This window comes from Anas acuta, chromosome 1 (genome assembly GCF_963932015.1).
Source record: "Anas acuta chromosome 1, bAnaAcu1.1, whole genome shotgun sequence".
In the NCBI taxonomy this organism is placed as follows: Eukaryota; Metazoa; Chordata; class Aves; order Anseriformes; family Anatidae; genus Anas; species Anas acuta.
Window position 1 is genome coordinate 140,995,999 of NC_088979.1, and position 27,887 is coordinate 141,023,885.

The 27,887-nt window shown below is 49.4% G+C and overlaps 1 protein-coding gene across 3 annotated transcripts in view; it reads right to left on the reverse strand.

Annotated features, from left to right (window-relative positions):
* Positions 1 to 6,422: 6,422 nt before the first annotated feature.
* The window catches only part of WNT5B (Wnt family member 5B), a 67,696-nt gene continuing 46,231 nt past the window's right edge, over positions 6,423 to 27,887 (reverse strand). For all 3 annotated transcript variants that reach the window (XM_068661106.1, XM_068661098.1, XM_068661091.1), the window contains exons 2-5: positions 21,758 to 21,906; positions 20,859 to 21,106; positions 14,790 to 15,082; positions 6,423 to 6,993 (exon numbers count right to left, since the gene is read on the reverse strand). In XM_068661106.1, coding sequence (XP_068517207.1) covers positions 6,535 to 6,993; positions 14,790 to 15,082; positions 20,859 to 21,106; positions 21,758 to 21,837 — 1,080 coding nt within the window. In that variant the 5' untranslated portion in view covers positions 21,838 to 21,906 and the 3' untranslated portion in view covers positions 6,423 to 6,534. The remainder of the gene's footprint in view (positions 6,994 to 14,789; positions 15,083 to 20,858; positions 21,107 to 21,757; positions 21,907 to 27,887) is intronic.

Below are 27,887 nucleotides of genomic sequence, written 5' to 3' on the forward strand. Positions count from 1 at the left end.
TCACGATGCTCTGGCAGTCATGCAGGACACTGACACAACCGTGTGGCACTCTAGGAACAGCCGAAGACAAATCGTGATTCAGAATAAAACTGCCCTAGGGTGCGGAAGAGCCTGTACATTTTTTTTTTTTTTTTTTACAGGATATGCCTTATTTCTGCAAGCCTTTAAACTGCTTCATCTGTTGGCAAACATATTTGAGAGGCTGCTGTCTGAATTCCCCGGGCGGGCTGCATCCATGTGACACCAGCGTGGGGCAGTGCTTGTGGGGACAACAAGGCCTGGGGTGGGGGTCCCAATCTCCCCGTCCCCCAGTGAAGCTGTGCCTGCTCATTCTCTTTGCATTTCCTTACAACAATTAACTAGCTATCAGATCTTCCCCTCTCAAAGCACGAGGGCATGCTCACTGCATGCTGTGGCACTGTGCCGAAGGGTGGTGCTTGCTGCAGGAGCCAAGCTCAAAACAGCCAGCGGGACGGCTGTTGGCAGCACCACAGGGCCATCAGACCTGGATACCTTTGGGCACACAGCGTGGAGAGGTAGCTGTGACATTTCTGTGGCCAACCTGAGTGCCACGCTTCTCCCTCCAGATTAACAGGGCCCCTGAATCACCACTGGGCCATCGCAGGTAGGGTAGCCTGCTGTCTGAGCATGGCCCAAATCCAGCCCACCATTCCCAACCCATGCAAGGAGAATAATTTTAAAAACGAAATGCAGAGAAAGAAAACTCTCTGATGTCTTAGAGGTGACTTCCCAGTGCCTTCCTAAGCGCTGTTGAGACCTCCCAACATGTACTGTCTACTGGGAAGGAAAATTAAAGTGGGACTCTCTCTTAAATGTAAAGAGCAAGCTCCTTAAGATAAGCCTATCTTTGGTGTTCTGATGTTATAAAACAACGGAAATAAATCAAGGAAAAAAATGTTTTCGTAACATTCTTATTAGTGCTATGGGGATGCCTTGGTGTAGGTGTGCCAGTAGGTAGCCCTGCTCTCTGCTGGCTCAGGACAGAACTGCTGGCATCGCTAGCCCCAGGAGGACCTTCAGGTCAACCTTCAGGGTGCCCAAGGTGTCCAGGGCAGATGGATGGCCCTGCCTCACTGGCCGTATGAGAGACCTGAGTCCAAATGACTCTGGCATCACCAGTTGGAACTGCATCTGTGACAATTTGGCCTCCCATCATGTCACATCACATCAAAAGAGGGCTGCAGGCACTCTCTCACTGCGCTCCTGGAGGCTGAGGCAGTGCTCAGAGCTCAGTACTTCACTGGAGAGCATTTCTTCTAGGGATGCTCATGATGGAGAGACACGGCTGCAGTGTTACATCTGCTTGGAAATAAAATAAAATAAAATAAAATAAAAGGCTTAAAAAATTACTTTGGCTTTCCATTTTGCAAGGAAATGCTGACTCTTTATAGAGGACAGGTGGCAAAGTCCAAATAGACAAATAGATCCTTTAAATCTGTAGGTCTTACGGAAAGCTCAAATGCCCTGGAGAGAGCTGGTTTACCCTGGTTTACCCTAGCACAGGGCAGGATCTACTTACTACTCCATTTCATGGCTGCCCACCAGTATGGGGAAAAAACAGAGAAACAGCTTCTCCCGGCTCACAGAGGCAGGAGAACTCCTGACCCCACTGTTTGTTCCCTTGTTCTGTCTTTGAGGAAATTCTATGAGTAGGTCGTGCCCTTTTGTATCCTCATGCAAAAATAGGTTTCAACTGTCATTTAAACAGAGCTAAGAAAGAAGAGGGAATAGTAACAGCTTCAGGCCCTGCAGAAGACTGACAATGGGGAATTCGGCAGGAAGGCAGGAGCATACTGTGATCATTGTATTACACCGTGGGTTTTTATTATTGTTATTTTGGGATTTACAACGGCCGATCATGATTCCTTTTGTCCCTTTCTGGTTTGTGTCCTGTTGGCCACAGAAATCTGCTTTGCTTATCTTTCAGGTTGGTTATATTTACACTTCAGAGCTGGTATGCTCATGAAATGGCCCTGTCCCTAAGCCACCAGCTATCCGTGCTGGAGCTGGGACAGGCTACACGCTCTGTGCATCCATCAGTCTTTGTGCATGAGGTAGAGGTGCCCACACGGCCCTGGCAAGGAGGGCATGGCCAGGGTACACGTCTGGACCAAGGAGGTGCTTGCACCTCTGGGACCCGTAGTCCTGATACAGCTGGAGTCTATCTTTGATGAGAAGTCTTCCCTTTGGTGGGAACAGTCTGATGTTCACATCTGCCCCGTCTGTTACACGACAGGTCCTGCAGAGCCTGCCATTTGGTGAACTTTATTTCCTAGAATACCTTCTAGAAACTATTTAAGCTAAATGTAGTTAATGTAGTTAAACAAAAGCTAAATAAACAACAATGAATGTCCATATAAGCGGCTGGTTCTGGACAACCTTGTGACAGACACTTGAGAAATGCCCTTTAGCTGCTGGAAGGTATTTCCCAAGGTCTCCTTGGGATGTTCTGTGTATGTGTCAGCTGATGAAAATACTGTCTGTATTTCTGTAGCCACAGGTGATTAGGAACTGCTCCCACAGCGTAATTCAAACCTACTAGGCTTCTCCCCAGACAGCATCAAGTGAGCAGAGAGAAACCCTTGCATGTCTGATTGTGTGAGTGACCAAGATTTGCTTCATTTGTGCTTTGCCAGGGCTATAAAACTCGGGTCCATATAGGCAGCGTGAGGTACACTTAAACAACACGTCTGGGTTCAACATTGCTGTTTGCTGAGCTGCAAAGGCAGCAGTCTCTCCGTTCGACATCTTGGAGACAAAGAATAGGAACTTCCAAACAACGCAAACAACCTCGACCCTAGTGGTGTTAAAAGGTGCATTGAAATTTTCTCACAACCCTGCCACTACCTTTTTGCCGTAATTACTATCAAATGAAAGTTTCCGTTTGTTCTGGGGTCAGCTATTGCTTAGCTTACCTTGCAGCAGAGTATACTGAGGCCTCATTCATTCACTTTATAACTTATATATTACTAACCAGTTGGAAAATGATGACAGATTTGCATCCTGTTCTGCTCCGTTTAGGAGCTGATGTGCACTGACTTGCAATAACCGTGTATTTGCATAGTGCCTTTAACTCCAAAATATTTTAGTTTTACATGACTTACGGGTGGTCATTTCTATCAGCCTTGAAGTGCAGCGACTTCAGGGTTGGAATGTGGCAGTCAGTAACCAGCACACGCTATAAAATAGCATATTGTGGGAATATCTTATCCATATGAAACTGCAAATACAATTTAAGTAGACAGGTATTTGATTCAGAAACCAGGCTACGTTCTCTGAGCCTTAGTCTTACTACAGGACATTCAACAGCTGTAAATAAATAAGTTCTGATTTTTTTCACTTCTCTGAGGGTCCCACCAAGCCCCCCAGCTGTCACCTCTGGACATCGACCCTCTGGGTGCCGCTGAGCCTCTTTGTCCATATCACTGCACCATGGGGACGTACTGACTGCCAGAGTTAGGGAGTGTATGGAGTAGGCCTTCAATTACCTTTATTCATCAGTATTTCTCAAAGAGCTTTACAGAAAAAGGAGGTGTTCCGCTCCCGGTTTTATATAGGAGGAGGCTGGAGACTAAAATGCACATAAATTAACTTGTTGAAGATTACAGAGCAGGCAATTGGCAGAGCTCACAATCAAGCTTAGCTCCCCATCCCCACATCCCCCTACTGCTTTGTGTATCTAACAATACACAGCTTCAAACCCACCACTTTTTAACTTTCATGGTAAAGCAGCAGCTTTGCCAGAGTCTTCTCTTTGACTTTCTTTGGCTTTGCATCAAACCCAACTGGCCGTGCTCTGATTTACTTTATACTTACTGCCACCCTAAGGAGGTTCTCTGATGTCTGGGTGCCATATAAATCAAGGTTTAATTGCGTAGTGCAATCAAATTTTTTTTTTTGATACAAAACAGACAGAAAGTTGAGACGACTGAAACCTAGATCTTGTAAAAAAAAAAAAAAGTGTGTGTGGGAGGAGGAATTGATGGTCACTTCTCCTGTATTGATATACAGCCCCTGTCCAGTAGGAGCTACTGGCTCCAGGCAGGCTACAAGAGATCCAGAGTTCTGGGACAAATAGCCAAAATCATCCTTTTTCTATCCAGACAAAATTTTAGGTGGAAAAAGAAGGACATGTCCAGGGACACCCAGATGAATAGCAGCCTTAACAATGCCAACTTTTCCGCTCCCTAAGTTGTTTACACCCACAAAATTAATTGTGGTGCCAAACTGCGAGGAGATTTGGGACTCCCTTAAACGTGTGGTCTTTATTGGGAAGGCCAAATGAAATCATTTTGAATTATTAGACACATTAACAATGCCTAAGGGTGCCATATACAAATAGCTGACACCTTTAAGGACTGATGCAATGAGGATGGACAAGAACATGAGGTGAGGGTGGTGGGAGGAAAGGTCTTTTTAGATGTATCCAAGGTAGAGCAAGTTTTATTACTGGGCTAGAAATGTATAGTATCCCAGGAGTGAATAGCTCACACATTTGATCTGATCTTGGGCTCAGTCCAGCTCCCACTGAAGTTTAATGGGAGTTGGATCAGGCCATTGCACTCACATTTTTTCCATGCATGGAAAACTATTTCCGTTACTTTGAATTACAATACCACTGGCTTTGGATTTTATATAATAAAATAAATCTAAGCCACTGTTTATATTCCAAGAAACTGCATTCTGGGATGCCAGCAAATATATTGCCTGTTGGAGTAAAAAAAATAAAATAAAAACTGGACACATTGGTTTAAAAAAACAACAGCTCCTAATTATTAAACATAATTTTTCTTCCTTGTGCTTTTCTGGAGTCCTCAAATATTTGAAGTATGAAAGGTACATATAAATTCTTCTCTGGTGGTTGAAATGGTGGAATCTGTAAAACTGCAATGCTTTATAAGAAACAGAGGTTTAATATAAAAATAATAATCTTCATGACTGCCTCTTTGCTTATTGGCATATTTTCTGCATTTTAAAATTTACAGTTAAAAAAAAACACCTTGGAATGTCAGTAAGAAAGAGGGTGTACATTAGCAAACCGTTGTATTTTTGGGACTGGCTTCTCTTGATTGTTCTCTGACTGCAAATGAACTCTGCAGATGCTGAGAGGCACAGGAAACGTCTTGTGCTAGGAACAGCATTTGTTCCCTGCTTTATGAATTGGATTCTGCTGAAATTCCAAAGTGGTAACACTGATTAGCAGGCTTTGGTGGTGGCTTCTGCCCTACTACGATTTTATTATGCTCTCATACTACCAGCAAAAAGCACAGAAAAGACTTCCATTGGTGGCCATATGCCCACGTTCTGGGAACATACTTAACTGTGGATAGTTTGTACCGGGGAAGAGCATGGCCTCCAGACTCTGAAATACAAAGCAGCAAAATAAAAGACTCCCCAAAAGAATTAAACAAAAATACACATATACGCAAGCAACAGAAGGAAAGAAATCTCATCGAGGTGTGTTTAATGTTAAAGAAAAACTGTACATCTGGGAGGGTGGTGAGGAGGGTTTAACAGAGCTGAACAAGGTGAGCACCGCATCCACTTCAGAGAGGAAGGACGGCAGCAGCACCAGGAGTGCTTAAGCGGTCATGCGCGTGCAAAACTTCTGACCACTGAAAAAATACGAAGTATATTTCCTTCACAAATGTCCCTGGGCACTGGCAGCTTCTCCTCTACAATGAAAAGTTAAGTTTCAGCATGGGATTAAAGGAAAAAATGTTCTCCCTCTTGTATATAGCCATGTAGACTGAGCTGGACAGATCTCCCCTTTGTCCAGGCGGCACCAAGGAGCTAGGGGATGGCTTCAGGTGGACTCCCAGGCTGTGTGCCGGCCAGCCACAGATAACACCGTCCTTCCTCACAAGAGCATGCAAACCTTCCACCACCACATTGCCGGCTGTCCAGCATCCAGGAATGGTTTACAGGACTCTGGATTTTAAGCTGTATTCTTGAGCATGAGTCTTGGCTAACTTTCCCTCTCATGTGACAAAGCCCTTTAGAGGGATCAAGAATTGTTTCCGAAATCCCCAGTGGGTTTAGTGGGGCAGCAGGGCTTGAAACTCAGCTTACCAGGTCTATGGCGGACCTGCCTGTAATCTCAGATATCCAGTAACAATGCAAAATATTGTATCTGTAAAATATCTGTAATGCCTAGACAGCAGAGAGCACCCACCCTTCTCCTTCCTGTTGATTTTATGTCTGTAATGAAATGGTGGTGGTATGTGTACGTGTGTGTGTGCACACGTGTGTGCAGAGGGAGTTCGGTTTGTCGGCACCTCCAGAGCCTCTTTGCCCCACCTGAAGCCCCCAAGGGGAGATGTACTCAGAGACAAGCTCCCCAGCAGAACGTGAGGGCTGGCAAACCTGCCGGCCTGAGGGGGGAAACTTCAAAACCAAAATGTCTCTTAAATAAGCTTCTTTAATTATTATCATCATCTGTTTATTTATACAAATATAAAATATATTTATATAGATTTATATAATATAGATTTGTCGCTTTGGTGGCTCTTTTCATTTACAGACGTACTGGTCAACGATCTCTGTGCACTTTTTACACTTGACGTAACAGCACCAATGGAACTTGCAGTGGCAGCGCTCCACCTGGACGCTCTTGAACTGGTCGTAGCCCCGTCCGCAGCACATCAGCTCGCACCCATCCATGCCCTCCGAGGTCTTGTTGCACAGGCGGCCCTGAGTGCCCAGCGAGCCGGTGGTCTCGTTGCGCAGGCAATAGTCCGGGCTGGGGTCGACGTAGACCAGGTCCTCCTGCGTAGGCATGTTGAAGCGGTTGTTCACCAGCTCCAGCTTGCCCTTGCGGCTGATCCGCATGGCGGCGGCGCTGTCGTACTTCTCCTTCAGCAGGTCGCCCACCTTGCGGAAGTCGGCCAGCTGCAGCCAGCAGGTCTTGAGGCTGCAGGAGCCTGACACGCCGTGGCACTTGCAGGCCACGTCCGCCAGCTTGTACACGGCCTGCGGGGAAAGGAGCGCGGTCAGGCAACGCTGCATTCATTCGTGCTACACCGGCAGCTGGCATTCATTATCATGAATTCATCAGTGCATTTTCATAACTGCTTTGATTATCCCTCCCCCCCCGTTCCTGTTGTTTCGCCCTTCAGAACAGACAAAAGTCTCCTCTTCCTCCCGCTGCAATCCTGTTCGCTAAGTATTTCTGTGTCTGGTCACTTTGCCTCTAACCAGAACTCCCCCACCCCACCTTTTCCTCCGGCAGATTGCTGGCTTGATGGCACAGCCAGGAACAGGAAAGCCCTACACTTGTGTTTCTGCGAATTCCCCGCATCTCATGGACCACCACACTTCATGTTTTTCCCCTCATAGCTGATACTAACACCTGGGAACCTGTTCATTTCCTGTCGGCTAAAACAGGAACTGATGCTATTGCTCTAGAAATACATCTGCATCCTTCAGAAACAAATCCCCTCTCTCTGCCGGGGATCTTTGCTCCCGCGGTTCCCAGAGGAGTCCTTGTTTTTCGAAGAGCAAGGAGCAGAGATGGTAGTGGATGTGCGAGAGATGAATGCCTTCACATCTCCTCAGCCCCTCTGCTCGAGGAGCGAGGCCTGGCTGCAGATCTGCGCCATCTCGTGTCCAAATACTCCACTGCACTACAACCACCAGCGCTGCGCAGGACACGCAGTCCAAAAAGCAGGCACAACCTCTCACTGCTGTCTTCTCTGAGATACTTTAAGCTCCGTTTTCAGAGGTCTATGGGAGTTTTAGATGCATCCTACCCCTGAAAAGGCAGCATCTTGTGCAGCAAGGCAGAAAACTAAAATTAACAGAGTCTTAAGAATTTAGGCCAATGAGCATTAAACCCTCAGTAGAGCAAGCATGCGATGTAAAGGAAAACAGTCCTTCCTCCCGCACTAGCTGGGAGGAGAGAGAGAAAATAAGAAAACATTTTAGAATAACAAAGCTCAAAACCTACGAAAACAAACTGAAGCGCAGGTCAGGTTTGTTCTTTCCATTAATTTCAGATATGTGAGATCCTGTCAGCACCAACAGGAACTTACAGAGTTTACAGAGTGAAGAGCTGGCATGCACGTTCAGTCAGAGCTACCAAGTGTTACAGCATTTGACTTCCCGAGCTCTTCACGCTTTGCGTATGAGGCTCACATCTGCTCTCCCATGGCCATCCTGCCTCTTGCATGTCTGCAGGGCAGCGCCTCTGCCAGATCCCGCATGCCAAACAGCGTTATTTGGCATCGGCTGCAAAACTACCGCCAGCTGTATCTGGGGTGGGGTGATCAAGGAACGTGAGAAAAATGAGAATGTTTTGAAGGAGATGGCAATACGTCTTCTAGCAGGCTTTCTGCTGAAAAAAGCAGCCCAAGACTGAGGCTCCCTTTCTGTCTCACCCATTGACGCCGAAGAAAGTTTCCCAGCTCTCCGCATTCCCTTGCCAAGGAGTAGGTGATTAAGGCGATCCCACAAACAAAACCTTCTGCGTATGACTGCGTTCTGGACCAGCAGGGAGAGGTCAGAGTTCTCCTGACACAACCGGTTGCTCCCGGTCTAACAAACACCTAGTGCTTTTGACAGCTAGCGAAGATTCAATTGGGCTTAATGGCTAAATCACATGGAGGCCAACCCAGCTCCCAAGGAAGTCAATGGGCTGAGTCCTTAAAACAGAGAAGCTTTAGTTCTGCTCCTCGGAGCTCAATTTACTGAGGCAATGCCTCACAGCACAGCGCAACAGCTACGGGCTGGGAGTTCAGCGCTCGCCTTGGACTACGCTGTAGTTGCTGAGGACCAACCACGCCGTCACTTAAGGACTCCTGCTGTACTACCACCAGACAGAGCTACAGCTGAATTTCCCGAGGCCCAGACACTTACTATATCCTCGCTGCACTGCCAGCCTGCTCGTTATAAGCTTATGTTAGCACTTTTTGGTTATGGTTCTGTCAAATCCCAGGCCACTCATGCCTCCCTTGCCCTTGCATATGTTTTTATAAAGTATTATGGTTCTTCCTAATCCTGGGCTTTGTTCCTTTAGAAAAACACTGCAACTCGATCCCTCTCAGCTAATGTCATGGGACTGAGTTCACTCTGGCTTGGCTTTAAGCAACTGATGTTCAAAACATCTGGCCCATGTGGGTAATAGCTGTGCGGGGGAACGCCAGCCCTACCAGCTATCACAGGTAAGCACGGCGCCGCTCAGCCCCCCACAGCTCCCACTATCAGCGTCCCGCCGAGGTAACCGCAGCTTTACCCTCCAAATGGCTCTCCCCCTCGGCTGCCTGGATGGGGAGAAAGCGGAGGAAATCAGAGAGCTCCTTTCTGACTGGGCGAGGGTCAAGGTAAAGAATAACAGACCCCACGTGTAGTTCTGAAGGCAGGGCCTGATCGATGGCCGTGCCACTTAAGCAGGTTGAAAATGCCTCTAATGGAAAGGCTTAAAGCCCCTTCCCATCAGCCCAAGTTCTCTTCCAATTCTTTCCTCGCTAGAATGGGAACGGGAAGAGAATTAATGGGGGGAATTCCTATGTGGTCAATTAGCCAGACCCCCTTCCAGGCTCTTCTGGCACGGGGCTGAGTGACTGATGACTGAGGCCTGCCATATGCTGGCTGGGTAAATAGCGCGGAAGGACTGACCGCCACAGCCCGCCAGACAAGGGCGACAGATAAGGAACGGGGGGGAAAGAAGAGAGGGTAATGGAGCCCAACTGGAAAAAAAAAGAGACAGATGGAAGGAAAGAGCGTATTGAGATAACAGCCAAGGCAAATAAACAAGGGCACTAAAGCCAGGAGCACTACCACAAGGACCGCGATGCGGAGTGAAAGGGTGACGGGGTCAGGAGTGCCTGAAAGCTACAACGGCTCGTCTTCCTTCCCAGCCCTGTCGGCTCCTTCCAAGAAGCACTGAGAGCAGGGACAATCTTCTCTCCTGCCATCAGAGCTCCTCAGGGTTCAAGGAGAACCCTCTCACCTAGATGAAACCAAGTGAGGGCACCTGCCAAAAATCAGAAGGCATCATCAACTCAAATGTTGGCCGGGAAGTCAGGAAAAGGCTGCACGAGGGACGGCAGCTGGTGGTCACTTAGCAAATGCTCACTGCTGTGTCTCCTTCCTTCACCCCTTTCTTGCAGCACCGTTTTCAGGAACGTGGAGTTACAGATGCATCTTCCTACTCCCAAAACCAGAATCTCAGAAGTGAAAACTTAACATTTTGGAATGTAGGACTAGACGGGGCCTTCTTGGTTACTAAGTACGATCTCTTGCTATTGTAGGCACCACTTCAACTAACATTTTCCTTAAAAGTACTGAGTGCCCTTTTAAAAGCAATTTGGTTTTCAGGCACCATTATTCTGATCACTGTTTCAATGATAAAGTATCTTTTTCTAATTCCCAGCCTAAATGTATTCACTTTATGCCCATTTGCCATTGTGCCAAATTGGCCTTTTGCTTAAAAAGTACTTTTCCTTCCCTATTAGTTCTCCCACTAACACAGACATCAGTCATATCCTCTCTCAGCTTTCACTTCGCTAGGCTAAACATGGCAAGCTATTCCAGCCTGCTTTCTTAAGAAAAGATTCCTATCCCTTGGGTCAACCATAACAACCCTTTTCTAGTCTGAGGTCATTTTACTTGGGAATATGAGAGCATACAATATTTTGGGGCCTTACAAGATCTTAGTACAATGGCATTAACATTCCCCTGTGTCTTTCAAAAAGACTTTCCCTAGTACATTCTAGGATATTTGCCACCTTACGAGCCACATTACATCTGCAGCTGACTGCTGCATCCAACTCTTTTCTACTTATTTCCTAATGACTAAAAAAGTTTTTCACACAAGACCTTGAAATGACGGTTTTAATGTTGTTTTATTGGATGTCACTAGTTGCTGTACAAAATTCAGATTCTCCTCTATATGCATAATACCTTCCACCTCTGCATTGTCAGCAAATTTCATCGTCCCATTCGATCTCTTGTGTCAAGGCCAAGAAACAAAAATATTAAGCGTTGGCCTTCAAGCAAGTCCTTGAAGAATTCTGCTAATTAAGCTCTGTCAAGATCAATATGCATCTTTTCACACAACTTACTGACATCTTCCCTTGAACCAGTTTCTCATTCATCCCACAGTTGCTGTATTTTTCCTTATCTTTTCCAACTTAACCACGTTTCCACATGGGAAACACATAAATTGTCTCACAGAAAATCATCTAAACAAGACCTATTGGATCTGGTTTGCCTTCAGGAAATCACTGATGTTCTAAATGACCAAGTGATCAATCTTTGAGAAATTCTTGTCAAATTGTTTCCCTTTTTGCCTTTTCTTCTGAACTATCCTTTCCCCTGCACCCTTGTGTAAATGCTGCCAAGGTCACACTGCCCATGCTGCCAGGTCCCAGCCCTTTCAGAGTGCCAGACAAAAAAATGGGCACTCCCTGTGACTTGAGGGCTTCAAGCTTCCTGATTTTTGTTTCCATCTTGGTGACAATAATTTCAATTTCCCTTCACTGCCATGTCAACATATTTCTAAGAGACAAGAGCGAAGGCTGCCCTGTACTGGCCAAATTATGATCTTGACCAGACAGCCCTGGAACCTGTAGCAATGCCATCTCGGAGCTGCCTCAGGCCAGATCAATTCATATTCATCTCCTTTCCTGATGCCAGCATCTCCATTCCTCCCTACCCCCAAAATCTTGATCCACTCAATCCACCCCAACATCTTAGTCCCACTTATTCCAGAGCCCTCCATTCTTCCAACCCTTTGCTGCTACCGGTTGACTCCCACCTGAATCATTCAATCAAAACCCAAATGCCTCTCTGTCAGCAGCCCTCTGCACAATCCCACCCATCCCAGGTCTGCTGGCCCCAAACTTCAGTACTTGCTGCTCAGCTCCACCTGTGCTACCTGTCTGAACACAACAGCTGCCTCCTCATGCCTTCCTCTGACTCCCTGAGGCAGGAGTGCTGAGGACAGAAAAAGACATCTCCGCTGTGCAGCAGACACAGGGCACGAGCAATGCCCCATTCTGACTTGAAGCCCCAGGTAAAGCACTCCTTTACTGCAGGGACCAAAACTACTCTGTCTTTAAACTCAGCCCCATTCTCGCTGAACAGCAGTCTTTTCTCTTCCCATCTTTTCCAATTTACTAAGCTAAAAAACCCTTTTGCTATTTCTGTTACTACCCTTTGCAAGGTCTGACTCAGCTTGCTTTTTACTGTTCTCACTTCATCTTTACGCTTCTTGACCTCTAAGACAGAGCGTTTTGTTATTTATTTGCTATCGGTTCTTTTTTTTTCCCCCCATTCTCAGTAAGCTCTCAGTCTATTCCTAACAGCTTCTCTGTGGTAGTTATTCATTCAGTGAGGTCTGGATATTCTTCCTACAAGCTTTTTCCTCTTGCTTGGCATGCACAATTGTAATGGCTTTAGCATCTTTGACTTGAAAAAGTTCCAGACCTCCTCCACATTCAGCTCCTCAGCTGAGTTTACTAACCGGCTCCCTTAGTTTATCAGAGTTTGTTAATCCACCAGCTTAATTACACACCGGTTTATAGTTCCATTCAATTTAATCTAAAATGACTTCTGTTCGTCTAATCTAAGGTTATTTTCGATGGGCATCTGTTCTCAGCGTCTACCAAAACCAACCTTGAAATAACATTGTCTTCTGCTGGGCCCTTAGGAAAGCTTTTGTCCCGGTCCTGCACTAACTGGAGACAAAGAAATCACCTTGAGGGTCTTGTCTGCAGAGCCCAGAGAAGCATGTGCACTGTAGCACCCCAAGCACAGCTTATTCAACTTTCTGCACTGTAGTAAAGGCGGGACAGAACTGGATTTAGCTGCATCCCTAAAAAAGGACAAAGCTTTCTTCTATCTAAAACCATGCCATAGTTAGAAATCACAGCTCAGTTTCTTCCTCGTATAACAAGAATAACAAGACATGGTGAAGTTTCAGCCATGCTGCAGAGCAAGTATCTTCTAACGTGATCTTCTGAGTAAGGCATTACTAACAGTTTAGCCATCCCTCAAACTATTTTACACGGGACATTTTTTTGTAGTAATCCAAGTTCATGACTCCAGACATACAAGATGTTCAAAGTACGTAATGCAGCAAAGAACATCCCATTTAGGCTACTATTCCATGGAGGGATGGTCATCCTTTCTAAGCAAATGCTGACCCTCTGCCCTCCCAAGCCTAAATAAATAAAAAATAAATACATAAATACCCTAACCAAAAACCACTGAGTTCCAGAGCTTTCAAGTCCACCATGTTCCACCTCCTGCATGTTTACCTCAGCTTGATTTTGCAAAAGGAGTATAGAGTATGTGCAGAGCCTCAACCTGACACATCAATTCCACAATCAAAAACCAGAGCAAACATCTTAGGTGGCAAAAGGAAGCTGAAATTATATGCAGAGAAGCAACACATGAATGGGAAAGGGGAAGATAATTCAGTAACAATTAGAAGTTAGAAATGGCATAAAATTGCTAAGGAAACTAAGGATATTAGTTAAGAATGTGTAAAAGAGCAAGGCTAAGTACATCTAATAGGATTTTTTAACATGGATTAGAAACAAAATTAACTCTAGAACAGCTTGCTACTAGAGAGGAATGATAAAATTCTTAAACATTCTGTGGAGAAAGCAAAAACATTCAGGCATTTCTGTCCTACATTTGGAAAGAAGCAGGATTACAGAGTTGTACTGCATATGAATGATGCTACACCTTGCAGGCTATTAATCACAGAAGGAGGAATTGCATGAAAAGCAGATGCACAGACACTGAATGCATTACAAGGGGACGACTTCACCTATGTTTACGGCATCACTGAGACCAATACGAGAACTCGACAGGTGATTTTGGTATCCAAATTTTAAAGGATGTGGGAACTGGAAAGGGTACACTGAAGTGATGGAAAAATAATTTGATGACTGTTGAAAACATCTGCAAGCGAGAAACACTTAAGTTCTCAACTTAGTTTGTCAAAACAAAGAGTGGTGAATAAACCGCAGCAGATAAATATTTCTATGGAGAGGAGATTCTGTTTACCAAGGGGTTTTTCAATCTATCTGTACAAGTCAGAGAAAGAACTGACTGGAAGCTGATGCTGGATAAATTTAAATTGCAATGATGTACAGTGTTGAAAGAGCAAGGGTGATTAATGACAGTAGCATGCTACAAAAGGAGGTGATGGATTCTCCATCTCTAGAGGTCTGCAGATCAAAACTGTGCATCTTCTCAGAAAAGGTCTGTTGCCTCGGTGCAAATTATTTATTTTGCCAATATCAAGGAGTCTGAGCAAGGTGTAAGTTTAAGAGACAGCCAGGCAGCCTGATTCAATGTTTGCTTCTGGCCTTATGTATCCCAAAATCTTAATGATGGCAGTAGAAAAAAACTCCACATGCCAACAGACTGTCCTCTTTATCATCACCCTGTCCTTTTGGAAGGACCACCCTGCTCTGGGAAGCACATTTCTGAAACTTAGACCTGGAAAGTGGGCAGTGAGAGCACCTGGTTTATTTAGTAAGGGCTTACATGCCTGCACACGTGCCATCCAGTATCTCAAAAGACCCCAAACTCACTGGCTTTAGCTGTCAATGGAAGCCAGCCTTTAGAGCTGGAACATCATATTGTGCATTGTCCATGCTATTTGTAGAAATAGAGGAAAAGAGACCATACACTGTTTCAAGGGAGTTCATGGCTGGCCTGTCCCTCACCAAACCTCCAAGGAACGTGGCATCCAGCTACCCCACAACCTCTGCTTCTGCCCCTCCGAAACAGGGAAGCGTCAGTCTTACCCTGCGACCAGCCTCGTTGTTCTGCAAGTTCATCAGCATGCGCGCCTGCTCCTCCGAGCCCCTCACGTAGTTCTTCTCCCGCTCCTTGGCATCCACAAACTCCTTGGCGAAGCGGTACCCGTACTCCACGTTATCCCCGCAGCCTCCCCACAGCCAGTCTCGGGGCAAGTCCTTGGGCCGGGCAGTCCGGCTGCAGCCACAGCTGGAGAGCTCTCCCTCGCGGCAAGCCCGGCTGATGGCGTTCACCACCCCGGCGGCGCTGACGGCGTAGGTGAAAGCAGTCTCTCGGCTACCTGCAGGAGGACACGAGGAGGAAATTAACAACAGGCAAATCCCTTCTAGCAAACAAAACGCACATCAGGATGCAACCAAATAGGCTCAGGACAGTGGGAAGTGCTGAACCATGAGGAAGTGCATTAAAACGAGCTGGGTGGCCAAGCATAGGAGAACCACCCTGCTCTGGTAGAGGGGGAGCTGCCATAACACATCCCTCTTTTGTTTTCATTCCACAATAGCAGCCCCAGGCGATTGCCTGCCCAGTGCTGGCAGTTTGTGTGTGACCAGGATCAAAACCAAAACCAACTCTGGGACACACCAGGGAAAGGGCTGAGATTCCTGATACGGCCTGGAGAAGTGTCCTTGGGAAGAGCATGTTCTCCGTGAATTTTTAGGTGCTGCTCCTCAAAGATTATTATCTTTATTATTTTATGTTTGTCCATATAATAGCCGTGGAAGTCCCAAGCCTTGCCCAAAAGAAACAGCACCACCACTGGCAGGGACTGCTCAGCCTCCTTCCCCCTTCTGCCTCAGGTCAACCCTTCAGCATGCTCCAATTTTAACCCGGAGGAACCTCTCAAGCAACAAGAGGGTTATTCATTTGCTGAAAATGCAACTGCTGCCACTGAACCTGCCAAAAATCATTGAGAACAACTGGTGAGGTTGGAGCGGTGCAAGGGGAGTGCTCCCCACCAGCCAGATACCTCTCTCTAACTGCTTCAATCCAACCAGGACAAGGTCTTTTTATGGGCACCTCACCTTCATCTAGTTTCACGTTGGTTAAATACGGCCAGCTGAGACTTGATTCAAGATAAACTGAAGGAAACCATTTTTACACTGAAACGCCAAGGCAGAGGCTCTCCCAACACCTAGAGAACCGCAGTGCTGGAAGGAGTAAAACTTTCCCATGTAGCCAATAATAAATGAAAAGACTTTCCGCTTGCACGTGTACGGGAGGCTGCCCTGCTTGGAGTGCATCTCAGTGCTGCTCAGAGGCCAAGCCGAGCAGCTGGAGCAGGTCTCCTGCTCCATTCCTGGTTCAGCCCCAGCCTGCCCGGGGCACCGGCTTAGCCAAGAACACGGCACGAGGCCAAGCGTGCAGCACAGTGCCCCGGTCGGAGAGGGGGGAGGCAATCCACACCTGCACTATCACCACACGCTGCAATAAATACCTAAACCAACACCTCCAGAGTCATCGCGTGCGTCACCACGCTTCCAGGTGATAAAGGGAACAACTGCCAAAGCTTCATTGGAATAAGCAACCCCATCCTGAAGAGCTACCTACACCAAATCCCAGCAAGAGGTGACCTTTGGATGCTCTCGAGCAAATTAGGATGACTTAGAGGGCAGATGCCCCGAGAACAGTTTGTCACCTGCGCTCAATGCCAGCTCCCCCAGCAGGAGGACCCAGCTGATGCTTTTGGTATGCTCCTGCTCCAATTTGCATGTGCGGACAATCTGCAATTATTAGCAGCTTATCACCAGCTTAGCGGTAATGACCCAAGACAAAGGTGAGGCTGTGAACGGCACTCACCTTGCAGAACACCTTGGGATTTATTTATTTTTCCCTAAATGAGGGCTGTATGCTTAGGGCTTCTGCCACGTGCACCAGGACTGATTAAACGTGAGGGGACACACAGCACTGAAGGGAGGACCTCACTAGCAGGTCATAAGGAAGAGGACTATGCCCCCAGCACCTTCCTGGTCCAAGAAGCGAAGAGGAGTGACTCCTGGTCGAGATAATCCAGCTCAGAGGGGCCGCGTGGTCCTTCTGCAGCAACCAGTGTCGATTTTCGCACATTATGGGCAGTGTTAAGGTAACACCCAACGTGCACTTAATCACTACCAGCCTGTGCCCATGTGGTGGGAGCCCTGTGGCCATACCAGCCTTCATACTGACAACCTGCATCACACAGAGGAGCTCCCAGGGTTGCGCTTTATTCAAAGAGACTGTGTGACTCCAGGTGCTTAGGATCCTCACGGCTTGCTTGTGATTCCAGCCCAGACGTGGAGGCTGGCAGCAGTGGTTTTCCCTCCTTGCTGCACTCAAGGAGGAACAAACCACGGTGCTCAGCTGATGTCCTTTTGATTTGGGAGGCAGGATTGGATGCGTGTATGGCATCCCCTGCTAATACAAAGAAAATTGGTAGCTGGCAACTGGGGGCTGATAAATCCTAGCTTTTGGCTGGATCCCTCACTGTGTTGTCTCTGCTCTCCTGCCACACACCCAGCCTTGAAAAAGCATCGGGATGTCAGCTCATCTTCTCGAAACTCACCCCGCTGTCATCTCTGTGCTGTGTTTTACCCTAACCTTGCGGTCACAGTGAAGGTCTCCTGCACAGTGGGTGCCCTGGGGGGGCTGCAGCCCTGGTGCTGCCAGGTGAGGGAGGCTGGTGGCCGGGCTGAGCACGGGGCTCTGCTGCCCTCCTCCGCCTGCCACCCGACCTTCCAGAGCTGGAAGAAGGGAGGAGGACTGACCCCAGAGGGGCGACTGAAGTGAAAGAGATAAAAATGTGTTACTCTTTTTTTTTTTTTTTTTTTTTATGGAAAAAATGCAGTTTCAAATGATTTTTTTTTTTTAATTCCCTAAAGTTCTCCTGTCTCGAGGAAAAGTATTTCTTTGTTCTGGTCTTTTATGACTCCTTTTCTCCTTTTTGCATTTGAAAAGGCAGAAGAGATAAAAATCTTTGGCTCCAAAAAGGACTGGACTAACCTGGAAACCCCAGTCTTGCACTTAGGATTGTGCTGAAGGAGATTACAGTCTGTATATTCTCTTCTCCCCCAAGAAAATACTAACACTACCTTTTTGGATGCTCTGTCTTCTCCCATATAAACATAGAATTAAGGACTGTATCTGTATGTAACTTATAGGTGCGTATATACACACATATGCAGTCTAAAATCTGTACGGACAGGACACGAAGCAACTTCAGAAGGATAATTTTTGTACATCAGAGTGTATTGTCATTGAACAAGGCAGAGGGCACATCCAAAAGCTAAGGGCAATTCTCACGATAACACAAACACGAGGAAATATCAGTGTTAGAAAGCAGCTGACTTCTGTGCTACAGATGCCCCTGAAAATTTTTTCTATCATTGGCCTGCCTCGCCTCTATAAAATGCACAAAATGAAGGTGTAATGATTAAACACAGACCGAGCAGGTCTCCCGTTTCCGAGCTGAGCCAAGCTCTGTGAGGTGGAAAGGAAACCAATCTTCCAGGTTTCTGAGCGAACGCTCTCCCGAATTTCTCCCAGGCTTTGGACTTGGCCAGGGCAGGTTCTCCTCCCCTCCCCTCCCACAACCGAGAGCAGCTCAAGAAATCACATAACATATGCCATGCCTGCATCAGTGGGTGGGCAGCCTAAGGTTGTTGGCACACTGCACACCTTCTGGGTCCTTATCTCCTTCCCCCCCCCTCCATGTCTCTCTGGCATGCCTTTGCACTCTCGCAGATATTCTGGTCTCCAGCCCCTTCTCGTGCTGCTGGCACAGCGTACAGCAAGAGGGCTCTGGTCCAGGACTAGGGCTTAGGGGTTGAAAACAAGAGACAGGCACACGGTGTGAATGAACCCGGCGAAGAATGACTTTATAGCTGACGTGACCTGAGAGACTGAGAGGGTTTTTCTTCGCTAGTGCGGAAAATGGACCTGCTGAAATGACGAGCGATGCTCCATTACAAACTCAGAAAACGTAAAACCAGAGGCAGCATCCCCCTCTGCAGCAACTTACTGCCGACTTAGACAACAGTGGTGAACCTTCATAAGCCCTCTAGCACTCCAGGCCTCCTTTGGTGACAATTTTCTTGCACTGGGGAACAAACATCACCTTCTGAACACACTCTGACTGATCAAAGTAGGGGGTCTAGAGGAGCCAGGTTCAAAACTCCTTGCTAGGATAGGTTTTGGAACAGGGGCAACCACAGGCCATCGCCTCACAGACCCCACCATCAGCAGATCCCTGCCAGAGGTCCAACAGTCCTCCTAGCAAACAGGCGTACACACGCACAAACCAAACAGCAGGACTACTGGACACAGCCACCACATAACCACAACGCCTCCTTCCTCACCAAACCCCAAATCTACTCTCAATTTAAGCTAATGGCATCAAATCCATTTTAAAAAGGAACTATCATCTGTCTTCTAATATCCATGCTCTTCTCTTCTTCTCATACACCCGCTGATCCTTCCTGACTGCTTTTCATCCTCCAGCTCTGATCTTTATTTTCCCTTCGGATCACACTTACTTCCTTTTTTTTTTTTTTTTCTCTTTCTGTTTTTCAGGGTTGAACTTATCCATCGGACCTAGCTGGGGCTGCAGGAAGGTACTGAGGAAGAGGATGAGGTTTGCTCTTTTCATGCATCCTTGTGGGGTCACTAGGATCTCTTTGGGAATCTGAACTGTGCCCTGTTTTTTGGGATTTTAAGTTACATGGGAGGGAGGGACACCAGAAGGGAGAGATGGAGGGGTATTTGCTGTCCTTTTCCTCTGATGGCTGAAATTTCAGTGTTTGTGCCCTGAAGCACAAGTTTTAACAGCCTGGGATCGCACAGAGCCTCATCTGGCCACCACCCTTGGTATCAGGCAGCAAGAGATCAAGGATGCGCAGATGCCTTGGATGTGTGTCAGCAGCTGAAAGTATGTGTCAGGAAACAGCGCTTCCCAGGGGAGCATCCCAGAGAAGCAGGGATTTGTTGGGGTGTGAGCTGGACAGATGGGCAGGAGGGGAGGAATTGAACGGCTCCGACGGGCTGGATTAGGGATTCTGAGAGACAGAGCAGCACGTGTGGGAAAGCCCCTGAAATTCTCCAGGATGATGCCACATCATTTCAGGAGCGAATGGAAGCGATCACAGGACTCGGTTGCCCCAGTGCCCTATTGCCCTGATGCCCCAGAGGCATTAAAGATGCATCTCCGGGTGTTCTGCTCCCCGTGCTGCTTTTTGAGAGTGAGGCCAAAAAGGTGCAAGCAACGCTGGGGGCAGCTGGGGCCGCAGGAGGTCTTTTTTTCCATCCCCTATTAAGTGTTTTCCCCGACTTTACAAGTGAGGAATAGCGCTGGCCCTGGATTCTTCATTGAGAGCTTTGTGGGTGGGAAACAAAACCCCCTCACACAAAGGCTGGTGCGTGTGCGTGTGTGTGTAAGCGGCTGTTTTAACACCTTTTCTTTATTGTCCTGGCTGTCGGACACATCAAACCGAGCCCGGATTTCTCAGTTTCTTGCCATCAGATGATTGCATTTCAAAAGGAGCCGGGACAATGCAGCTAGGTCACACCTCAATTCAAGTGCAGCAATGGCCTGTCAATGCGCCTCTTTCGGCCAGCAGGGCAGGAATTATAAAAATCCCTTCGGTTTACACAGAAAACAGCAGAAAAGGGAGGAGGGGGGCGATCCCAAGCCGGGGAGTCCATATTTCCCGCATCTCAGGGCTGCATTCCCCGTCCAAGGGCACTCCAGATGCTGGGGACGATAAGGTGGGTCCATTGTTCCTGGCTCCAGCTTCTTCCCTCCCTACCTCTCAGCAAGCACAGGGAACAAAAGCAGCCCCCTCGTCCTCACCTCCCCACGCCCCCCCCAGGGGAGATGCCCCCTGCCCCAGCTGCGGCTCAGGTGTGCTGCTGCCTCCGCTCAGGTGCGGGCAGCACCAGGGCATGGAAAAGCTCCTTAAAGGGAGCTTTAGGAGCAGCGCTAACGGGGCTTGGCTCCCAAACACAATTTCAAAGGAAGGGAGAAAGCTGCAGGGGGACACCCAGCGTGCCCCCACCGCCGTGGCCCAAACGCGGGGCGCTCCTACCTATCTTCATGACCCGGCCGAAGACGGAGGTGTTGTCCACCGTGCTGCAGTTCCACCTGCGCTGCCGAAACTGGTACTGGCACTCCTTGATGGCGCTGCGGGCCCCCTCGCCGATGAACACCATGTGCTCCTGGTAGAGCTGGCACAGCTTGCGCTGCCCGGGGGACAGCCCCGGCAGCTGGCTGCAGACGGGCTGGGCGCCGATGATGTACATCTCGGGCCTCTGGATGGGGTTCATGGCCAAAGACCTGCGGGGAGAGAAGGGCGTCCAACGGGGGGCTGCCGGGGGAGGCCCCAGCACCTTTCCCCAGCCAAGCTGCCGAAGGCCGGCCGCGTTTCGGCTGTCAGCTGCCTCCCTCCGTGCTGTGCCAGGCAGGAGCCCTGCTCAGGAGGGAAGCACGGGCTCCTTCCAAACCCGAATTGAACCACCTGGGATGGGGAAGGGGAGCAAGAGGGAAAGCTCGGCTCTTTTCTCCGCAGGAGGGGAAAGCGGGCTGCCGCTCCGTGCGGGACCGCCGCTGGGCGATGCCTCCAGCCCGGGGAGGTTCCCGCTGCTTCGGGGAAGGGGCTCCGCGGCTGCTTTTTGGCAGCGGCTCGGAAACCTTACCCAGCCCCTCCTTACGCCTCCCCCCCTCGCCCAGAGCCCCGCACAAAGCCCCCCTTGAAACTCCTGCGGGAGAGGGGCCGCGTCCCACCTCCCCAAAACCCAGGGAAGGGGCTGGAGAGGGAGGGGGGGGACCTCGCAAGAAGCGAGCAGCAGCGAGAGCAACCCGAGACGGAGCCAGCAGCCAACTTCCCCACCAAGCCCCCCTCCCTGGGACGATTCCCACCCCCGGCCCCCCAGCCCGGGGACAAAAGCATTTTGGGGCTGCCTCCCCCCCCCCAAAAAAAAAACTCACCACCAGGAGCTGGCGTCGGCCACCGGCGAGGTGCAGCTGCAGAGGAGCGCGGCGGCGAGCGCCAGCCTCGGCCCCGTCATGGTGGGCTGCGGGGGGCTCCGGCGGCTCTGGGGCAGCCCCCGCGGAGCCTGCCGCCGGGACGGGGCGCCCTGCGGAGGGAGAGGAGCGGAGGAGAAGCCCTGCAGCGGGGCCTGCGTGCGGCGGGGGCGCGGCGAGCACGGCCCCCTGCCGCCGGCGGCCGCCCCCCGGCCCGCCCCGCCGCCCCCTCCCCCGGCCGCGCCCCCCCGACGGCAGCCCCCGAGGAGCCGGGGCCGCTCAAGGGGGGGAGATGTGTGGGATTTGGGGGGGGATTTGGGGTTTTTGGGATGGGGGTGGTGGCCGGCTTTGATGTGCCCCCCCCCCCGCCTCCTCCCTTCCCCGCCGGTGCCCCTCGGCGGCAGGTGTGCGGGGAGCCGTCGGGGAGCATCAAAGCGGCCCCGCCGCCTTTGTAATGCAGGGGGCGGCTCGGAAATGTCGCCCCCCTACACACAGACACACACACGGCACCCCCAGCCCTGCGCCCCCCGGGCAGGGTGAGGGGCCGGGGGCCAGCAGCTCCGCCTGATGGCCTTAGGGACAAGGGGAGGTGGGCGAGAGGAAGGCTTCAAAGGCTCCTTTTGCCCCTGGTCCCCTCTCTGCTCATCCCACTGGGGACCTGGAGGGACACGACTGCACCCACACCATCCCCAGGCAGCCTCCCCCCCGCCGCGGTGACCCCAGCTGGATGCGGGGGTCCCCGGGGGTCCCCTCCTGCATGGCCTGAGAGCCGCGAGCAGCACCCAGCCCTTTCTTTCATTTCTCCCCACCAACGCCGCCCGAGACGTGAATCACCAGGCTGGGCAGCTCGGGCTGCCCAAGTATATTTTCTATCGAATTCCTCGCGCCCGCCACGGTGGAATCGCGGCGTTTGTTGGCGGCACAACCCGCTGCTGCCTGCCCCGTCCAGATGTGCTGTACCTGCAGCTGGTGGCCGCCTCACCTGGCAGGCAGATGTGCGGCCGCCGGCGCCAGAATGAGCAGCGGGACAAAAAAAGCCTTGTGTGACCCGCTGCCTCCGCGGGAGGGGAGCTTTGCCGCTCGGGCACAGCAGGATCCACGGCCGAGGAAAACAGGGTGACTTTATTCCCATCTTGGGTAGCCTCCCTCTCCCTCCTCCCGCAGCCCCCAGCGTGGCGGAGGGATGGCGAGGTGTCTGTGTGCGTAGCCAGGCATACGTGTTTGGGGTCTGTTTCTATAGGGAACAGGCAGAATGGAAAGTTTATCTCTGGGAGTCTGGGGAGGAAGGAAGTTGTGTATGGATGAATGGCTTTTCCATGACAAACAATGAGTCTGCACAGACACGGCGTGATGTCACCTAAAGAATTTCCAAGCCAGCCTCGGATACAGAAAATCTTTTTGCTGGCGGAGAAGAGCGCGTGCCACCTTTCCATTCCAACACAGCCAGAAGGAAGGATTAGGGCGAAAAACAAAACAAAACACAGAGACAAAGCCCTCGCTGTCTCACGCACAGACACAAGATGCACGATGTAAATAAAAGACACGACGGGAGAGGTGTACCTCTGAGCTTCGCCCTCACCACCTCTCCTCATGGGTACTGAGAAAGGAGCGAGGAGCAGCGAGGCGTCCCGTGTCCCTGCCGGGCAGGAACGCCACATGGCACCTGCCCATGTGCTTCCCGATCCTCACGGAGCACAACGTGGATGTACCACCAGCTGCCATGGGCAGACTGGAAACCCTTCAGTAAAGCCCGTGAGATGCTCACAGGGAGCCTGGTCTAGAAACACGCGGCACTAAATAAATATCTCAGTTATTAATATTCAAAGGCAGCTGATGATTAACGACAGCAAAGCGCTGCGAATACTACTAGCAGTGCCCTGACCACCAACAAGCACAAGCAAGGCATGTTTCCGTCTTATCTTGAAACACAAGACTCAAAAATTGCTGTACGGGATAAGATCACTTATCCAGCCAAGCTAATATCCTGTCAAAGGCGGCAACTGAAGGAGATGCTTCAGTGGAAAATGTCTGAAACTGAATTCCTGCTCGAGTCTGCCGCTGGCGAGAGTGGCTGTGGGTTACGGAAGTGAGTCGTCTTCAAGGTCCTGGAAATAATTTCTTCACTGACCGTGTTTATGACTCCAGATAAAGTGGTAATAGCAGGTGAGGTGTTGTTGCAGGCGTTTTGCCTCAGCCAGCAGCTTCCAAACCAAAACCAAAAGCTGCGAAGTATTCGGCTGGCGGTCTGAAGAATGCCATTGATCCCCCTACCTCGCTGCTTTCTGTTTCTACCCGCCCTGCAAGTCTTTAAAATGAGATTTCGGTTTTATAAATAAAAGGCCTGAGTTACTTTTCAAGCCCCAACGCAGGGCTGATTCTAACAGCTTTGGCAAAGGTATTTGCCAAAGCAAGGCTGGGTGGGAGACATCGGCGAAATTTGGCACAGAAGAGGGCTGAGGGGCAGGAGGGTGCTGGGGCGCTGAGATGGAGAGGGCCAGCGAGGTGCTGGGCAGGAGAGGGAGGTGATCCTCCAAAGCCTTGGCACCCCGCTGCATTCAAGCCCCTGCTGCCCTAGGCAACTGTCTCCCGTGCTGCCTAAAATTAATGTCCCTGTTTGTTCAATTTTCAGAGGCGACAGCCATGTGTGAAGCTTGTGCATTGAGTTTTGAAAGCCACGCTGACGCGGCTGGAGAACGACCGCCACTTTCCCAACGCGGTTCGTGCCGCGTGCGCCCGAGTGAAGCTGCAAGGCTCCAGGAAAGAATGGGAGGTCGCGTCCATGAGATCATTCCCAAAGATTTGGCAGACTGTGAAAAAGTTGAACCCTGGAAGACAGCCCCGATAAATTGGAAACGGAGAGTTATTCACGCAAACTCCTTGTGCTATACTTAGTGTTTTTTTTAAAGTTTGGGATGTCCCCAAGTGCCACACAGACCTTTACCGAGTGCCATACGGAGAGCTGAAGGAAAATGTACGTCTCTTTCCATGCAATGCAAATGCTCACCATTTCTGCATCTGGCCCAGTTTCTCTCAGACTGGGGAGAACTGGACATGCATTCTTCCTGTTATGATCAAGAGCCTCTTTCAAGTTCCTGTTTATTTTTGCAACTTGACTGTGGTTCAATGCCTGTTTCTCATGCCTTGCAACATCCAGTGCATCCAGAAACATTCACTGCTCTCTCCCTCTAGGCTGACATAAGGCACTTACTCGAGATGGGAAAAATATTCACTTAAGTAGAGTCTCGTCTACTCGAGGAGCCAGTAGAGATGTGTAGGGAACCATTCCCAGGAAGGAGGGTTTACATGTGTCAGTCCCTGCCCTCCGTTTCTGCGCCGGGGACTCGTGTGTTGACAGCACCAAGAGATGCACCGCACTGCCCTGCCACACGTCTGCTTCTGGCAGCCAGGCTTGGTTTTAACCACAGGTCTTACTAAGACTTCAGGAATCTCATTAAAGTCACACACCTGCCCATTCAGCTCAACCAGTTTTAGAGGGAGTGTAGATTTTTTTTTGTAAGAAATCCCTTGCAGCTAAATTGCAGCTTTCACCCAGAATCCCACACCATCTTTTATCCCCCTCCCCACGCTTGTCTGGGATCTGTTCTGCTCCCCTGCTGCTGACCCTTAGCACTGTGCCACCATGCTGGTTTTTCCCACATTTCCTGACCTAAATGTGCTACTTCATTTGTATCACAATTATTACTTAAACCAGCAGCTAGAGTCACCTCCGCAGGCCCAGGCCCAGCTGGGGCGTTACAGATGGTGTGATAAAACCTCCTCAGAGCACCCCAGCACATCAGTCCTTCAGGCCTGCCTCTTTGTCTTGACATTGACTTGTTGCACACCGTCTGTCTCTGCTGGAAGGGCACATTATTCCTGTCTATGCCCCACTGGTTTCTTTCGGTACTTACGAGCTCGGTTTTATCTTCCAATGTGCTCATGTGCTACCTTCTTCTGCATCTCATCACCTGCCACCCCTGCTGACAGATCCAGATTTCCTTTCACCGCTACCTTGCTCTTTCATTTTTCCATGCCTCCCCGGGCCAATGACATTCGGTCTGAGGGTCACCACGCCGTGTAGGGCACAAATGCCAAGATATACCTGCCAGGCTCACAGCCCCGGCGACAGCCGTCTCCCTGAAGGGCCGGACCAAGGAGAGCAAGAAGGGAGGAAGGCAGCAAGAAAAGCAGAAGTATCAAAAACAACAAAAGAGGCCAGGTGTCAAATCTTTCTACCATTTGAAACCAGAAGATGTAAAAACAGCTTCTCATTAAGCCAGCCTGGCTGCTGGAGACCTGTACCCGGTGGTCCACAGGAAGGTGCAGGAGACTCAGCCGCAACCTGTGGAGCACCCGCAGCAGCTGCCTGTGCTGAAGCAAGATCAGCTTCAGACTGCTGCAATGCCTCGTGGCTGAGACACGATTTGGCCCAAATTTTGCCCTTTTTGTTCCCACAACTTTCAGAATCCCAGAGTGTATAGGGCTGCATCAAATACCCTTTGATGTCAAACCAAAACCTTCCTACTGTCATTTATTTACACGGACAAGCCTGCATGAAATTAGACAAGCTCCACTACACGTAGCCATAATCTTACAAATGCATGTCTTTAAATAAAGGAGTAAGTATCATCTGATGGCTGTTCCGTGGCTTATTTACCATGCACGCAATGTCACGGTCTACTTGCCAGATAGACACCCCATCTCAGCTCCTTGATTCACCCAATTTCTCCCTCAGAGCTCCCCAGGCTCCCCGGAGCAGACCCAGGAGGCCAGGGCTCAGCTTATGGTGCCTACAACCAGGTACGTTGGTCCTCCTTGAAAGTCAGGCAGGACAACAGAACAAAGTTCTCCGACAGCACAAGCAACATAGCAATGAATGGCAAGACAAGTCAAAGCCACCTCTCTGCAGAGGTTTCAGAACAGGCCAGGGGAAGGCAACAGCTGGGTGACTTTAAGCATTTCCCTCCTCACCCTGACCTTGTGAAGCACAGAGCACCCTTCATCCTCCCCAAGGCGCTGTGTGGCTCCCCCAGTCCCTCCCAAAAGGATCTATGTCTCTGCATCCCACAGGTCTGGACCTCATTTTTGCTCCGAGTGTATTTTCCTTTTCAGCGTGTCCCACGCTCTGGAATAATTACATTAACTGGCAAAGGCAGTTGAGGATTTAAAACACAGATCAGCTGCTGCTGCTGTGGTTCTTAGCCGCCTGGGAGTGAAAGGCCAGGGGGAAACACAGAACCTCAACATAGGTCAGAAGGACCGGATCCATCCGACTTGGATCAACAGCCTCCTGTCAGCTCCTTTTATTAAATCATTCCCAGCAAAGCTCGATACACGCCTTTCCAAGGGAAACAGTAAGCCATGGAATAAATTCTAATCAGATTTAATTTCGCTCTCCTTCCTATTCATCTTCAAAGACGTTCTTACAAAGTCCAGTCTAATGAGAATAACATCAATGATCGGCTCTTCCTCCGCTCTAGAACTGCCAAGCACCACACATTAGACTCCACAGCACTAGCAGAAACATTTTTTTCCCTTAGCTTATACGAGGGGCAAAAGAGGTACGGGAGGGGCTGGCTAAGAGGTTCAAACCAGTCTACCTGGTGCTGACGTATCTCCATTCAGCACAGCTTTAAACCAGGCGCTTAGAGGTGAGCACACACTTACCCCTTCTGCTGAATCAGGGGCAACATTAAAATATACTTTTTTTTTTTTTTTTTTTCCTCAGACCACCAGATACTTCTGCCCTCAATTAAACATCGTTCCTGCTCAAGTGCAGTGCATTCAAAGCCACAAGTAATAAACAAAACATTTTGGGAATAATGTCCCAGTGAACTGAATCATCTACATAGTTATCGCTGTTTCCAAAACAAAGAAAAAAAACATTTTCCAAGCATGCTTATTAAGCTTGAGTATTAAAAAAAAAAGGCAGAAAATGCTGAAACTATATATAAAGCACTATCTATATCAGAAGATTACACCGATTTAACCAATTTCAGAACGTATCTATCTTCTTCACATGACGTTTCCATCCAGGGTAGGAATGTCTTGTTAATTCTGGATGCAACAGATTTAAGCTAAACCTGCTCAAACT